This window comes from Acinonyx jubatus, chromosome B4 (assembly GCF_027475565.1).
Source record: "Acinonyx jubatus isolate Ajub_Pintada_27869175 chromosome B4, VMU_Ajub_asm_v1.0, whole genome shotgun sequence".
NCBI classification, from domain to species: domain Eukaryota; kingdom Metazoa; phylum Chordata; class Mammalia; order Carnivora; family Felidae; genus Acinonyx; species Acinonyx jubatus.
This window is the reverse complement of record NC_069387.1, coordinates 27,317,053-27,334,127: the sequence shown is the minus strand read 5'-3', so window position 1 is coordinate 27,334,127 and position 17,075 is coordinate 27,317,053. Positions and strand designations below refer to the sequence as shown.

At 41.6% G+C, this 17,075-nt stretch overlaps 1 protein-coding gene across 20 annotated transcripts in view; it reads right to left on the bottom strand.

Annotated features, from left to right (window-relative positions):
- SVIL (supervillin) overlaps positions 1 to 17,075 on the bottom strand; it is a 231,358-nt gene that overhangs the window by 65,832 nt on the left and 148,451 nt on the right. For 15 of the 20 annotated variants that reach the window (XM_053225459.1, XM_053225463.1, XM_053225462.1 and 12 more), the window contains one exon: positions 1,745 to 1,825. The exons of the other annotated variants lie outside the window; for them this stretch is intronic. In XM_053225459.1, coding sequence (XP_053081434.1) covers positions 1,745 to 1,825 — 81 coding nt within the window. The remainder of the gene's footprint in view (positions 1 to 1,744; positions 1,826 to 17,075) is intronic. 20 annotated transcript variants of the gene reach the window in all.

Below are 17,075 nucleotides of genomic sequence, written 5' to 3'. Positions count from 1 at the left end.
AATGACCAGAAGCCACAGGAAAATCCGTTAGTATACACCACCGGTATGCATGAGGGCATACTGAGGCTGGTGCTGGGAATCAGTAAACTCTCCACATGTACGGGCCTTGTGTATGGACTGCGGGGGGGGGGGGGGGGAGGTGGTGGTGGGGGGTGGTTCCAAGTAGACATATACCTATTGACCAAACGCAATTTCACTGTCTCCTGGAAACGTAAGAGCATTCGTGATGATTATTTTTTTTTAATTGAGCTCAAGCTACAACAGTCACCCTTTCAAGAGCTCAACTAAACATTCGCAAGCTTTTTCATGCAAGGCAGACTATATGCATTCACGTTATTACTACCAGCATTACTAACAACAATTTCTACCGAGAAGAATGTTAGAGAAAAGGTGTTTGTTGAAAGAACTAAGGAACCGAATGTTTTCTCCCCTTTGGAATTGCTATTAGGCCCTTAGTTTAAAAGGGATCGCTCGGCTTGCTTCTCCAGCTATTTAAGTATCTGACAGCAAAACCGAAATCCAGTTTAAAAGCCTCAAAGCTTCTTCAAAAGAGTAAACACTTACTAGTGTTAGCTCCTACTCATTTGTACTTTTTGTAAAGCCACGTAGTGAGAAAGGAGAAACCACTGAAGCAGGTGAAGAAGGGGATTACTAATTGGTAATCATCTTTAAAAAGTAAAACACGTTTTTGGAGTGGGAAAAGTGATTTCTTAGGGAACCTCAACCTTCATTTGCTAAAGATCAGTCAGCAAAAATAATTATGACGGACAGTTTTGGAAGAGAGTATTTCCTTAAATGACAAACGCACCCTGCTAAATTTGATATAAACTCCTACATGTTTTCAGCACAGGATGCAGGGTATCTGTGTATATTTCATTCAGAAAAGTCAAGGACACATATAAAAGGCAGTTATCATGAACTATTCAGGAGGGGGAGAAAAAAAGCACTTGGAGTTATTTTTCCCAGAGACTAGGCAGTGTTGGAGGTTTTCATATTTATAAGCTTTGTTAATCAAAACAAGACTGAAATGTGGTTCAAGTTCTCCTGTGGAATGTGTCTCTCTAATCAGAGACAATCTGAATGTTGTCCTCAGCTGAGGACAAAGTGACTGTTAGAAACTCAGTATATGGGTGCTTTGTCCTGCCAGTGACTTATTCATTCTTATTCCTTCTGCTTCTCCCTGCCCCCAACCTTAAAAATGAAATGAAACTTTTTTGTTTTGTTTTTTTTGTTTTGTTTTTTGTTTTTTTGTCTGCCTTTAAAACCACAATGCCCCGAGTACAACTGTGGAGAATTAACTAATGGTTTGGAGATGAGGAGACATGAAAAGCAGGAGGCTGGAAATGCTGCGCGGAGTGGGTGTTGCCAGGATGGGACGCGAGCTGGTTAGCTAGTGTGACTCAGGAGGAGAGCAGCCCAGTCCTCACTACTGCCCCCGCTTGACGGTATGCGGGCGGGTGAGAGAGGAGAGAGGCCAGAAGTGTAATCAAAACGTTTTTCAGAAACGGAAAAAAGAGGGAGAAATACGATTAGCAGGGATCGAGGGTGACTGGAGGAGAAAAGCAAACGATCCAAACATAACTTCCCGCAGCCCCTTGTGAACACATGACTTTCAAACGCACCGTGATTAACCGAGGGAAGAAGAGAGTTAGAGTTTGGCCGTGGGTGGAAAAGCCGGGCAAGTCAGCAGGGGCAGTAGCAGCACTCACTACACATAAGCCGAGAGTTTCAACCTGGGATATACCTGGAAGGCCAGTTGATAAGAGAAGGTGTGTCCCCTTCGGAATCTTTCTGGAGAAACCACTCATATTTGGGTTTCCCGGTACTATCATGTACAAAAGACAAAACTTCAGATAATGTCTATTCAAATGTCAACATATGTGCAGACAATTATAATGTAAAACTTAAAGGCTGTTTTTTTAAGTAAAGAATAATCCTGGCTTTTGAAAACGTATAGGCACGTTTTGTCAGAGGTTTGTATTTATTTCACAAGGGACGTGTGGCTCCCCACTAATCTCAAGAGATAGAAATAAATCTATCCAAAGCCACCACATAAAGCATTTTTCAAGTAATCTGCAAGTATTAGGAGTCTGTTCCAGTTACCCTGTCCCCACAAATACCAGGCAATTTTCTTGTGAGAGTAGGATTAAATGTCAATTTATAATCTATAAATTCTGTTAAGGTATATTGGTAAATAGCCAAATATAAAAATAGTACCCATACAAAACAACACATATCAAATAAAGGAAATAAGTAAAAGGAAATTCAAGAAGATCAAAGCTTTAATTGCTCTTAGACATTTTCCTTTTATATTTGTCACGGAATAATGCAACAAACATTAACAATTACCAATACTAATGCAGGTCAATTCAATAGATGTTAATTGAGTTCCTTCTATGTAGGAAGCACTGGACTAGGCTCTGAAAAGTAACAAAGTTGACTCAGGCATCATCCCAGCCGTTAAAAAACTTACACTGTGGTAGGCAAGGTAACATATGATTTACACATTCATTCCTCAACACACGATTGGATATAACACCAAGTTGAATGGGATGAAGAAATTATGCCACATTGAAGATATTTTAGGACAGGCCGGGAAAACCCTGTGGTAACCATGTAAAGCAAATCACAAGACGAACAGTCACACTACTGATCTGTATCACCTAACAATGTAGAAAGAGAAAAAGGAGGGGCGCCTGGGTGGCTCAGTGGGTTAAGCATCCAACTCTTGATTTTGGCTCAGGTCATGATCCCAGGGCTGTGGGATCGAGCCCCATGCTGGGCTCCACGGTGTGTGTGGAGTCTGCTTAAAATTCCCATGATCTCTCTCTCTGCCCCTCTCCCCTGCTCTCTCTAAAAAAAATTGTTTAGAAAAAGAAAAAGAAAATTCTACACGCTAGTTAAAATGTTTACCAGCCCCAAACTGCAACTTATTTGTAAGAGTTCTTGAATACTAGGTTGGAAACACATTTGAGCTCAAAGCAATTTCCAAAAAAAAATAGAGTGGCAATGATAATAAAGTGATCTGAATTTTCTAAAACCATTTTAGTTCAAGTTTTAGTTTAAGCTGACAGGCCAGAACCAGTCTGTAACCACTAGTATACATTTTTCTGTGACCACTGAAATCTGTCCTGTACTAGGCTTGGACATTCCCTTGTCTTTCCACACCCAAACTGATCAGCCCAGTCTCCCTTTCCCCAGCATTACAGCAATTTAGTCTGTAGCAAACAAAAAATTTAGGTGTATGGCAAAGCCATTTTGTTTCCAACTGTAAAATTTGGTCTAATTTTCAACACAGGAATAGTTAGCCTATCATCTGCAGCTAAGAAAGGAGGCCATCACTCTAGCACAGGATATAGTGAGAAAAGAGGAAGCAGCAGCAATCTGCTTTTGAAAACCACCAACTTAATACAATATGCCTCCCACACAAAATTATTTTAACGCTCAAATGTGTTTTGTATAAGAGAGTGCTTTTTAAACTAAGAAGTGCTATACAACTTTCTGAACATGACTTTCATTGATAAGCCTAGAACTTTTGGTGGTCAGCCCCACCAAAAAAAAAAAAAAAAAAAAAAAAAATTGATCAGGGGCTTAAGAATATGTTGGGTCAGCATCTGAAAAATGAAAATCACACACAGACACAGGAGACTTGCTGGGCTCCATTTATTCATTATGCCATTGGTATGGAATGAGCCAAAAAACCAAGTGAATACTAGCGTGGTAGCAAATACTCAAATTTTGACATTTCATGTACGATATGTATGAATGTAATGAGAAATAATCAAAACTATGCGAAGGCATCATGCTAAGAACATGGCTCCTCCTCTCCTTCCTTCTTCCTAGACAATATTGTACTGACATCTCTGAGTTACTTTTATATTTTATTTTTTAATAAATTTTTTTTAAACATTTATTCATTTTTGATAGAGAGAGACGGAGTGAGAGTGGGGGAGGAGCAGAAACAGAGGGAGACACAGAATCGGAAGCAGGCTCCAGGCTCCGAACTGTCAGCACATAGCCTGATGTGGGGCTCGAACTCATGAACTATGAGATCATGACCTGAGCTGAAGTTGGATGCTCAACCAACTGAGCCACCCAGGTGCCCCTATTTTTTTTTAAAGTTTATTTATTTTGAGAGAGAGTGCATGTGCCAGTGGGGGAGGGGCAAAGAGAGAAGAGAAAGGGAGGGAGAGAATCCCAAGCAGGCTCCACACGCGCCGTGGAGCCCAATAAGAGGCTCCTGGGATCATGACCTGAGCCGAATTCAAGAGTTGGATACTTAATCAACGGAGCCACCCAGGCACCCCATGCTTTTATATTTTAGAGATAAGACATACAGAGCCCACTTCATAAGTCATGTGATTTTAAGGAACACGGGTCCAGCTTCAACCAGGAGGACCAGTGTGTCTTAAGTAAATTTACAGCAGGAGTGATTTAGAACACAGTAAGGCACTAGGATGTTTGCGGTTGGCTGAGGCACTTACTTGGGAGATCTTTTCTGCTATCCAAACCAGAAAATAAGGTGAGGAGTTGGGGAGACAGTCTGACGTGGGCACTTTCTGCCTGCAGGCTGTTCTGGACATGCGTTGCCACTGTCGCACAGAACGTGCTCACTCCTTGGTTCTTCTCTTCCTCACCCACTAGCGGCATCAGATACAGGCGGCCGCTCCCTTCACCTGGCGCAGTCTTCTCAGTCTCCGCCTCCCCCCACCATCTGTACCTTTGGAGTTCAGGGTGCCCACGATGGGCTCCTCTCCCCCTCCACTGACATTCAGTGCCTTAATATTCCCAGTGGGCTTTCACTTCCACGCTGACCACCTTCTCATTGTTTACCTCCACCCCGACCTCCCTTTCAACTCAGACTCTTGGGCTCAACTGGCCATTTGATGCTTCCATTTGTCTATCCAATAGACATCATAAGTCTAACATGCCCCAAAACGGAACTCTCGATCGCCCTCCAAAGTCAACTTACACTGGAGCCTTCTATATTTCAGCAAATGGCAACTCTCCACTCCAAGCTGCCCTGCCAAAAAAAATCAACCCTCCCCTTTGATTCCTCGGTGTCTCTTACACCCCACATCCAAGTTATCGGCAATTCCACTGGCTAGCTCCAAAACCTAACTCCTTTCACCCGCTCTGTTGCTGCCCTTCTAGTTCAAGCCGCCACCGTCTCTCACCCAGATTACTAAGATGACTTCCTAGTTCTTTTACTTGTTTTCATCTTTGCCCACCTATGGTCTGTTTTCAAATTAGCATCCAGATTGGTTATTCCTCTTTCCATCCCTTTTATGACTCTGCACATCATTTTGAGTGAAACCCAAAGCCCCAGTGATGGGCTGCGGACTGGCCCTGATCTGCCCACCCTTCCTCTCCCACCTCTTCTTCCCCTCCCCACCCCAGGTCCTGCCACCTCAGAGGCTCCATACAGAGTCCACTCGGGCCTTTGCAGGTGCTACTTCTGCCTAGGCTGACCCATCCCAATGGCTGCATGGCTGCCTCACTCGATGTCACTCTCTGCTCAACAACTATCCTATCAGAGGGCCATTCCTAACCATTCTATATCGAATAGCAAGTGCCAAGCGTTTCTCTCTCTGCTTTCATTGAATTGCTTGAAGTTTCTTCACAGCTGTGGTAAGTATTACATCTGTCACATTGCATATTTATTTGTTTGCTGTCTTTCTCCTAGGGGAGAAAGATTCACTAGGGGCAGATGAGCTTCTTGAGAGAAGCCTGTTATATCATCAGCACCCAGAATAGTGTGTGGGAAAGAGCAGGTCTCGATAAATATTTGTGGGATGGATGAACTGTTGAATGATCATCCCCATAATAACCCCTGGAGGGGTCCTTTTATTTTTTAAAGTTTACTTCTTTATTTGGAGGGAGAGAGAGAGAGAGAGAGAGAGAGAGCGCAAAAGGAAGGGAGGGGCAGAGAGAGGGAGAGAGAGAGAATCCCAAGGAGGCGCCCCACCATCAGCATCTCAGAGCCCAATGTGGGGCTTGAACTCACAAATCACGAGATCATGACCTGAGTCAAAATCAAGAGTGGGATGCTTAACTGACTAAGCCACCCAGGTGCCCCAACCCTTGAAAGTATTCTTATACTTATTTTATAGATGAAGAAAGGAAAGTACCAAAAAAAAAAAAAAAAAAAAAAAAAAAGTATTATTAACTGCCCCAGATCACAAGCTGGTATATAAAAGGCTGGGGCTTGAACTCAAGTGCTGTGAGATCCCTGAGCCTACATAGCTCCTCCAGAGCTATAGGCTTCAGTATTCTGGAAAATGAATGAAAAATGAAAGAGGAACCCCTCCCTGGCTCGAATGAGAAACGATTCAGTTGGGGCGTAGGTCTGGGGCTGAGCAAGGAAGGCACCAGGGCGTCCTGGCCACACCCACCACCCTGACTGGATGTTGGTCTCTCAGCCGTGCCTGTTCCACCTTCAGCAGAAAGCCTGGCAACTACCTGTAAATCCTGCAAAACCCAATTATCCTCTTCCTCTGTTTTGTTTTTTGTTTTCTCCCCATGCACAGCACGGAATCAAAGGAGCCTGGCAGTGAAGAGTAATTTGGCTCAGAGGGCACTCACTGCTGAGGACGGGGTTGGGGGGGTGTGCGGAAATGCAGGGGCCCAGACTTGGCCAAGGTGCGTGAAGCCTGGTCGCCGTCCCCCACCAGAACCTCCTAGAGCAGAAAATGTGTGGAAGCATCAACCATTTGGAAACAGGAAAACTCATGGGAGGGATAACCTGAGAGCAGGTGATACTGGACGTGAAGTGGGAAGAATCAGACATACCCTGAGGCCCAAGGGAATGCTTCAGCTTGACTGGGTCCCCGGCTGCCCCTCCTCCTCTAGCACACACAAAATATGAAAATGTGACATGACACCTAATTCACACAACCTAATTCCCACTTGCACAGGCACTTCTGAAGCTCAACATCACAACAGCTAAATATCAACTTGATAGTCAACATTCACGTGTCAGCCCTGACACGGGTACAATGCCGGCACCAAGGAAGAGAATTTCAGCGTGCGCACCTGACTTCATTGCATGCTGAGTAGTCACTAGGGAATCTGAAATGTAAAATCAACTCTGTATAAACTACCTTGCAAGTCGACACCACAATCATCCAAGATGGATCCCTTTCTGATGATATTATAAACGATCGACGTTAACATTTCTTCTCTGGTTTTAAAAAAAAATAATTTCATCAAATTCTTATATGACTTTTTTGAGTTAACAAAAATGAAATAGTCAAGGAATATGATTTTACATATTAAAAAATCTAAAACTATAGTGAAGAACACAGACTATTGGTTGGTTGGCAGGACCTGGTGATGGTGGGAAGGGTTGACCAAGAGGGAATTTTTGGGCTGATGGAACGATTCTGTATCTTGATTGTAGTGATAGCTACACAACTTTATATATCTGTCGAAATTCATAGAAGTTGACTAACAACAGTGAATTTTACTGTACATAGATTATACCTCAAAAAATATATTTTAAAGACGTAAGACTTCTAAAAAACATAATTCAGTTTAGCATTATAATCGATCTAGACAGCAGTCACAATTAAGGATTTATTTACTTTGACACAGATGTTTGGTGCAGTTCATGGAATTTTTAAATGCAAGTATTTTTTTTCATTCTTTAAAAGCAAAAATATGTGTAAATGAATAAATACCAAATGAAAATGTGGGCCAGTCATTTCCACAAAACCTATCTTAGATCTTTTTTCTTTCTTTCCTTCAAATTTTCTCCCCAAAGCCCAGCGAGGCTGAAAAACCTAGTAAAGAGCAGAAAACAACCCAGAGTGGCCACTCTTAAGTGTTGACATTGGTAGAGAAGGCAAATTCTTCCTTTCGAATTAAATGCATGGCTCCCCGAAATGGTGGGTCAAAGTTATAAAACTGATTTGGTTGATTCACAGGCACTCCAAAACGATGGAACATAATGGGACTTTTTGGATTCAGTTTTCCACCACCACAGGGTACAGCCTGATTGTAATACTGACAGGTGGCTAAGGGATGTCCAAAATCAGAAGAAAAAGTCTATCATTTTGTAAAAGTACAAAATTTATTTCTACGGCCAAAGGGCCACTGTTTTGGAGAAGTAGTAGAATACCAGGTCAGTTTAAAAAAAAAAAATGAACAAAAAAGAGATCACATCTGAATAGTGGCAATGATGCCTTAAGTTCATTTTCTTTCTTTAAACATTAAATCGATGCTGTTATTTAATGAGTGTTCCTTAATGCTATGCATAACTATTTTTAATAAGTAAAACTTGGTTAAAAAAAAATCAACCAAGTGAGGGTTTTTTTTTTTTTTTAATTTTTTAAGTTTATTTTGGGAGAGAGAGAGAGAGAGCGCGCACATGAGCACGGGAGCACAAGTCAGGGAGGAACAGAGAAGGAGACGGAGAATCCCTAGCAGGCTCTGCACTGTTAGCACAGAGCCTGATTCAGGGCTAGAACTCACAACCGTGGGATAGTGATCTGAGCCAAAATCAAGAGTCAGATGCTTAACCCACTGAGTCACTTAGGCACCCCGAGAAAGGTTGGTTTTGTACAACATGAGTTGAGTGTATGATACCATCAGGCTATGGCAGCTAAATTAAGTCCTTGCAAATAGAGTCAACAATCAATGTGAATCTTTTCTATCTCAACTGGGGTAATCATTACACGTTTCCACAAACTCACCAACCTGAGTTGGTGCATTTTAAATGGAAAATGTATGCATTTTGATGTGAATTATTCCTCAATTAACAAATATGTCACTATTGGATTATAAAGTGAGGACTTCTTGGGTAACAAAAAGGTAGAAATGCAGTCTTCTTGGGGCAGAAACAGGATAAATATGTGAGTTCTTTCAGGTTCTCTCTGAACTAACCTCAGTACCGAATGCCTAAATGCTGAGGCCTCAGGCAAGCAAGGGCAATGACAGAAGGTGTGTGCAGACGGAAAGAACTATCCATAAAGGCACTGGAGTCTGAGGAAGGTGCTGGAAGCGGCCTTCCAAAGTGGCTCAAGCTTCCAGTTCCCAGCTGGATTTGTATTTCCTTGGCTCCCGCTTAGATTCCTACCCACCACTGCTAGTACAAAGTGATCCAGTGACTTCGCTGCCTTAGCTGTGAGGCTAACCTAGAATCAGCCATTTAGGACTGGAGATGGAGTTCAGAAGGCCCCAGAAGTGTCCCTCCACGTTGTTCCCCCACATCACGATTCCCACTCGTAGTTTAATAGTATTTACGAGCACACTGACTCAAGATCATCTATCTACAAGAACTCTGACCTCAGATCAAGTGGAAAGAGCCTTATAGTATAAACAGGTGCTCCTCAAAGCATGTTCTTCTGGTTGGTGTCACTGGCCTGTGATTAGATAAAAGGCCTGCACTGGAGTGGACAAGGACAACATCACGAAGCCTGCTGTTTACGTCAGCTGACGTTTTGTTCATAGCATGTACTTTCTTGACGAAGGAAAGGGCCCACGGTTTACATGTAGGCACAAGTCCTCACGGGCTGTGGGCTGATAAACAGTTTGCGATTTTGGGCTATTTCAAGTATCTCTACTACTGTTGGGTGACGCTTCAAGAAAGTACAGAAAACAACAGAACGTTCATGCAAAAATGATTTATGGATCCGCTCGCTATGTGCCAGATGCCAGGCAGTAGCGGAGATGGAGAGACATGAAAATGACTCAGAGAAGGGAAGTAACCTTTGCATAAGGCCTGTGCTAAAGTAATGTTATTAGTGGATCTTCCTTACCAATCTTATGGAGTGGCATAATACCAAATTCATGCTGCCATGTTCGGGGGATTCTGGCAGAATTGGTAAATCTGGGCATGTCAGCCTTGTCTGCATGGGGCTCTAAGACAAGAGGTGCAGGTGAAACTATATTTGTGAGACCCCTCATTTGGTTCGTGACCTCTCCCTCCTCTTCTCCCTTTTGGCAGAATCATCATCATTGAGAAGCCAGGCTGATAACATGAGGGCTCCGTATGTCAAGCCAAGCTTCGGTCTTATAAGTGCACTGGGAAAATGACAATCTGATAATGAGAACAGACTGGTTTGAGAGTCTAAGCACCAGAGAATGTGTAAGAGACTCCAAAAATGATTCTAGTTTCTATTACGACAGGGAGAAGTTTATAAAAACCTGGAAAGGTCAAGAAAGCAGGGCAAACAGGAAAGTAGACTTTTCTAGATATGTTCTCACTTGTCAACAGCTCAGTTAGAATGAGATACCCAGATGTAATCTGACCACTGCACAACACAGAGGGACCAGGATTATTTGGGCTACTTTCATCACTGCACCCCAAGGTTGGACCAGCCATTTTGGCAGTCACATAAAGAATTTTCTGTCAACTAAAACTCCTAGGTCTGTTTCCCATGAACTATTAAGTCAGGTTTCCCAATCCTGAACTTGTACACTGATTTCTTCCCCCTCTAAGTAGAGGGCTTGATTAAATTTCATCTTGTTAGTTTCCAACCCTACTGCAGGTACACGTGCTCTCTTCTCTCCCATCTCCCTTCCTGCTCCATCCTTCCTTCCACTCTTTTCCTTACCCTTACCGTCACCGAACTTGTTTACAACCCCTCCTCCAGAAACAGGATCAGCCTATCATTGATATCTTCCAGATTATCTCATGAAATGCCAAGTTAATGCCAAGGACCACGTTAATGACAAAGCTCAACTTAGAAGCACAGACTTCATTATCTCATGCCTGGGTAACTGCAATCACCACGTCAGTGGTCTCCCTAACTGGAATCAATTCTCCTTCAGACCAACCCTCCACATTCCTCCAGAACGATCTTTCTAAAACACACAATCAATCATCCTTGCTTTCAAACGCTTCACTTTCCATTGTCCACAAGGTGAAGGCCAAATGCCTTGTCGTGTCATCTGAGGTGCCCCATGACTGCTCCCCATGTGGCACTTGGCCTCATCCCACCCCCTCCTTCTAAGTCTTCGTTCGTGCCTTTGTGCTGGGAGTAGCCTCCCCTCCATGGCTAGCAAACTCACCACATCTTTAAGGACTTAGTTCAATGTGACCACATCTCCACAGGAGGAAAATTGGTATACAATCAACGTTTTCCCATGGCACCCAACCTTGATCTCTAGAACCTTATTTACCCCATCATGTTGTAATTATTTCCTATACTTTTTTTTTAAATAATATAGCCAATTAGGAGCACAGTGCCTGGCACACAGGAGACCCAATATAATTTTCTTCGATGATTAGCTAAACTACCTCAGAGCTGAAATTAATCCATAAACCAATGCCGACGAGGTATGCACAGATACGTGGATGCCTACTGAGTTTGAACTCTACTAAACTACAAGTTTTCATTTTGTTTATAAGGGCAAAGTTCTTAAGTACCTTATGTAAATGCACATAAACTGTTTCTCTAATACCCCCGGTCTTCTTTCCTAAAAACCTCTAACCTTCGAAGGGCGAAACCAGCACACTCGCTTTTCCACGGTGCTACCTGATAGAACTGACATAAACGACGAGAGCAGACACAACGGAAAGAGCTTGACAGATGCAGGGAACTTGAGTGGATGAATAAACGGGTGATGGATACTGGCCTCAGCTTTGTCAAAGTAGCCACGTGGTCCTAACCCCATCACTTAAATTCTTTAATCTTTCATTTTTTTCATGTAGAAAAGAGATTTTTAAATAATCTCCAGGATTACTTTTGCTTCTAAGAATTTACAAGTCTTTAACGTCGGGTATCTATTCTTGTGGGGTCTTGGGGTGAGCCAACATCCCCATAGCGCAGAGGTCACTCCCCTGGGAGAGGACCGTAGGGTCACTGGGGACAAGAGAGCAGGGAGATGGTGACCTTGGGTGTAACAGAACTTTCTTATGATGCAGCAACTCACCCTAAACGGTCATAGAGGTCGTGAGTTGCTCGTGGTTTGTATCCCTAAGTATATAATGAGAGAGAGGCTTTAACTCCCTGTAACTGCTAAGAGTCAACAGGCTAAAAAGTGCTTCCTGCTGCCAAAGTGAAGTCAAAATCCAGCACAGTAGAATTAGTTTCACCCTGTGGGTGTCCAGCTCTAATTACATAACAGCTTCTAATTATACAACAGTATTCAGCTTAAGAAGAATGGTTATTAACTTAGGCATCTCATTAAAATGAACAGTTTACTTGCTTCGAGTTGCTTGTTTGGGAAAAATGCTAATGATTGCTTTGTGTCTGTGTGCTGCCATATAAGTGCGTGAGGGCGCGTGTGTACAGGCGCAGTTTTGCATTTAAAATCTGGCAGACATTTGAATTTAGGACACACCAGCTAGCATCTTGTGTGACATATTCATATTTAATTCAGTGAACATAAGGTGATACTTGCCAGTGAGAAAAGAAAAAAAAAAACAAAATAGGAGTGAGTCGGCCATATTTTAAGAGCCAAATGCTAATAGAGCAGGGTAAAGAGATGTTTGGGGGTACAAGGGCTGAAAGGTGAAAATAGTTCTATCCCGCTATGTGACCTGTTAGAGTACCCAGAGGTCTCTTCTTTAGAGACCTAGGTCTTAGAGATCTACGTTTTCCCAGGACATCTGCCCTGACCTGGAGCCTGTGTTAGGGACACTCGTGCCCTGGGGGGACAGGGGCTGAGGAACCAATGCTGATGGCCAGCGGCAGCTTTTCCCCTCTATACCACTCTCTTGTAGACATTTCTTTTCTTTTTTCTTCAATGTTTATTTATTTTGAAAGAGTGAGAAAGAGCTCACGCAGGGGAGGGGCAGAGAGAGAGGGAGAGAATCCCAAGCAAGCACCATGTTGCCAGCACAGAGCCCGATGTGGGTCTTGATCTCATGAACGGTGAGATCATGACCTGAGCTGAATCCAAGAGTCAGAAGTTTAACTGACTGGGCCACCCAGGCTCCCCCTCTTGTAGATCTTTCTGTCAGGTCAGGTTAACAGACAAATAAGAAGGAAAACAATGAGCTTGAGGCTCTGAAGACCATTTTTAGACTGAACCTCTCCCTGGGAGATGAGCACATACAATCAGAAATAAATTACAAGAGCATAGCCTAAATCTCTTTCCTTCTCAGTTGGCTGAGTCTGCCTGTCACCATGTCTCTGAAAAGGCACACTGCGGAGGGTGCCCTGGTCTCGCTTCCTGAGCCAAGCCACAGGTCTGGTGTCATCAGAGCCCTGTCCAAAGGACCATCAGCCAATGGCAGCCCTCCCCAGGTCAAATTTCAGTGATGCCTCTGCATACCATGTTCATTTGCTAATGATACAATTTGCTTAGTGGGAGAAGGACTGGCCAGCATAGAAGTGGAGTCATGAAAACAAATAAAAAAAGGGTTTTCTAGAGTGGATCACCACTGGGAAATTCAGTATAATTTTCTTCTTTGCCCAACACCCAGGTCACTGACAACAGGGAGTCACAGTGGACGCTCAGGCAAAGAGCAGATGTGGGCCCTGGGAATTAACTTTCTCCCCTCACAGACGTAACGAATACGGTACGTTTTCTTTCTTTTTTAATTACGTAAGAGGTACAAAAAGTAGCAAATTCAGCAAGAATTCTGGATTCAGGATCTCTATTAGTAGCAGGAGCTCAGAGTTTTAAAACTGAATAATCCACACGCCCCAGGTCCCTTTGAATTTTATTAACATTCATAATAGCTGAATTAACAAAGAATGGTTCATATCAGCAAAACTACCTCTCTAGAAAACACAATGCTGAAATTCTAAATATAAGGGGCTTGTCGGGATTGGGAGATGGGGATTAAGAGCTGTCTTATGCTCCGGGCGCGTGGGTAGCTCAGTCGGGTAAGCGTCTGACTTTGGCTCAGGTTACGATCCCACTGTTGGTGAGTTTGAGCCCCGTGTTGGGTTCTGTGCTGACAGCTCAGAGCCTGGAGACTGCTTCGGATTCTGTGTGTGTGTGTGTGTGTGTGTGTGTGTGTGTGTGTGTGTGTGTGTGTCTGCCCCTCTCCCACTCATGCTCTTTCTCTCAAAAATAAATAGATGTTAAAAAAAATTTAAAAAAGAGGTGTCTTATGCTCTATTCTGTTAATATACATATTGTCCATCTGTTTCAGAATGAAGTATGTACCTGAACTCCCGGGCAGTTAATGGGATTTCTGAGCTAAAGACTTTGTGACAAATGTACATATTTTCTTCATCATATAAATGCTCAAATGAACATTAAATAATTCTAATCAGTTAAAATTTACTGCTCAGCTAAATATTGCCCTTAAGACTGTTATTGAGCTTAGAATGCTCTTAATGGTACCAGAAGTAATGATTGCTCTATGTGTATATGTGTTAGCGTATATGGGTACATATGAAAGCCATGCATGTGATGTCTGGCTCACAGTTGAATTTTTAGCAAGTCTCTGATGGTATATTCATGAGTGATGTATTCCATATTTAAGTAATGAAGAAAAACCAGCCTCTTCTAGTGACCACAAAATAAAACGATGCAATGGGAAGGAGTTAATTCAGAAATTAACAGCCCAAATACTTGGCAGAGCTGGGTGATGATAGCATATAGTACAGCAGTGAGAAAAATATTCCATCTCAGTGCTAGCACACATCCACAAATACATGTGGTATAAAATAACTTCATTATCTACAGTTTTTTTGATCACTCCTTAATCTCCTTAAACCTTTCTGTTGCATATTTCCATATCAGATGACATTTCATTTATGGTTAAGTCACCAAGATTTCTTCGGTTATTGTCATAATTCACAAAGTGTTTTTTATCTTTCTTCCTCCCAAATGGAAATCAGACGACAATGGCTCTCTGACACCCGAATTTCCTGGCTCTAGAAAAAGAGCATCTAAGCAGAATATTAATCCATTTAAATCCATCTTTACAAGATGAATTACTGTACTCATTACAAAATAAATCCTTTTTTAACATACAGTGTTATATCAGTTTCAAATATATAATATAGTGACTCATCAATTACAAACATTGCTCAGTGCTCATCATGATATGTGCACTCTTTAATCCTCATCACCTGTTTCACCCAACCCCTCACTCCCCTCCCCAACCATCTGTTTGTTCTCTACAGTGAAGAGTCTGTTTCTTGGTTTCTCTCTCTCTCTTTTTTCCTTTGCTCATTTGTTTTGCTTCTTAAATTCCCCATGAGTCAAATCATATGGTGTTTGTTTTTCTCTGACTTATTTCACTTGGCATTATACTCTCCAGCTCTATTCATGCTGTTGCAAATGGTAAGATTTCATTCTTTCTTACGGTTGAATGATATTCCACTATATATGTATCACATCTTCTTTACCCATTCATCTGTCTGTGGACACTTGGGCTGCTTTCATAATCTGGCTATTGTAAATAATGCTGCTATAAACATAGGGGTGCATGTATCCCTTTGAGTTAGTGTTTTCACCTTTTTGGGTTAAATACCCAATAGTGCAATTACTGGATCATAACTTTTTGAGGAACCTCCAAACTGTTTATTTTATCATATATCTTAATTTACTTTTTAATTGCATACTTGTCACACATTATGTTCCATCCTTTTTAATGCAAGTAAATCTCAGTATTTTCCTAATATATATGAAATGATTTGTTTCTCTGCCTATAAATCATAGAATTGTACGCCTTGAATGGCTGCAAAAAATAAAGCATGTGCCTTTTTTTAATTAAAAAAATACATAAATAAAGCAGTACCTTTTTTTTTTAATTAAAAAACACATAAATAAAGCGCGTGCCTCCTCAAGAATTCCTTTACGATTTAATTCTTTTAATCCTCTATTTGTGAAAGTCCAGTGTTGAGAGACTGAGACTAGGCTTATGGAAACTTACAAGTAATGGTTCTCCAAATAATTGAGAAAGAAACACCTCTTAAGATTTTACATTATAGGGGTGCCTGGGTGGCTCAGTCCATTAAGCATCCAACTTTAGCTCAGGTCATGATCTCACGGTTCACGAGTTCCAGCCCCGCATCTGGCTGTGCTGATAGCTCTGAGCCTGGCGACTGCTGCCGATTCTGTGTCTCACTCTCTGCCCCCCTTCCTCGCTCGCACTGTCTCTCTCTCTCTCTCGCAAATAAATAAACACTTAAAAAAATTTAAAAAAATATTTCACGTTATGGACATTTTTTAATATTAAGATTTTAACTCACTCAAAACTATTAAGTATCCTATCTTTTTACCTGGAGCACTGAACCAAGTTTTTGTTATTATTACAGCTGATTCAAGAACTCACGGAGGATTTATTATATGTGATGTAGATGACTAACCCGGATGCCGTTGTTAACAACCTAAAGTTTTCATAATACGGCAATCAACAATTAGGCTCCTACCTTTTTAAAACCCGTGTAATTGTAAATCTCTAATTTCCTTTCTAAATTAGACTGTTAGGTTTCTTTGTCCTGCTCATGAAGCACATGAAGAGTTTGCTTTGATAGAAACTAAGGCAAGAACACTTTTTCTACTATGAAATGCAGGCTTCCCAAACAACAGACTTTCATTTCAAAGTAAGAGACGACAGGTCACAGTCCCAAAACTTCAAAAAGTCCAAAGGCCGAACAAAGGCCCTCAGAACCCTGTATCTGGATTTAGATATTTAACTCTCTAAGAAGCTAACATCTCTAAATATTTTGGTGTGGATGATCAAGTGAGGAGGAACAAGTCTGGCTCAATAAACTCCCATGAGTAAAACAAACTGTTTTAGATGTACGATTGCCACTAAAGAGGACCACATTCACTCCTCTGTCCCAGTGTGAAATAAATAGTATTTTCTTTCTTCTTTTCCAGAATAAAGTCGCTTGATCCTCACAAATCCTCAATTCACCTGGGAAGCTAATGCTTATTTGGACTGAAAAACACATTCAGGAGTCGACCCAGACAATTACCCCAAACTTTAAAGTAGGATGTTTAAGTAAATTGCATTTTAAATATGGTCATCACATGTATTGAATTTAAATATCTAAATTGCATTTAAATTTAAACATCTAAATTTTAAAATTTGAAAATTTAAATATTTAAATTTAGAGATTTAAATTTTATTTAAACATTTAAACCTCTCATTTTACATTTTATTTAAATATTTAAATCTCAAATTTTAAATTTAATTTAGACTCCAAAAT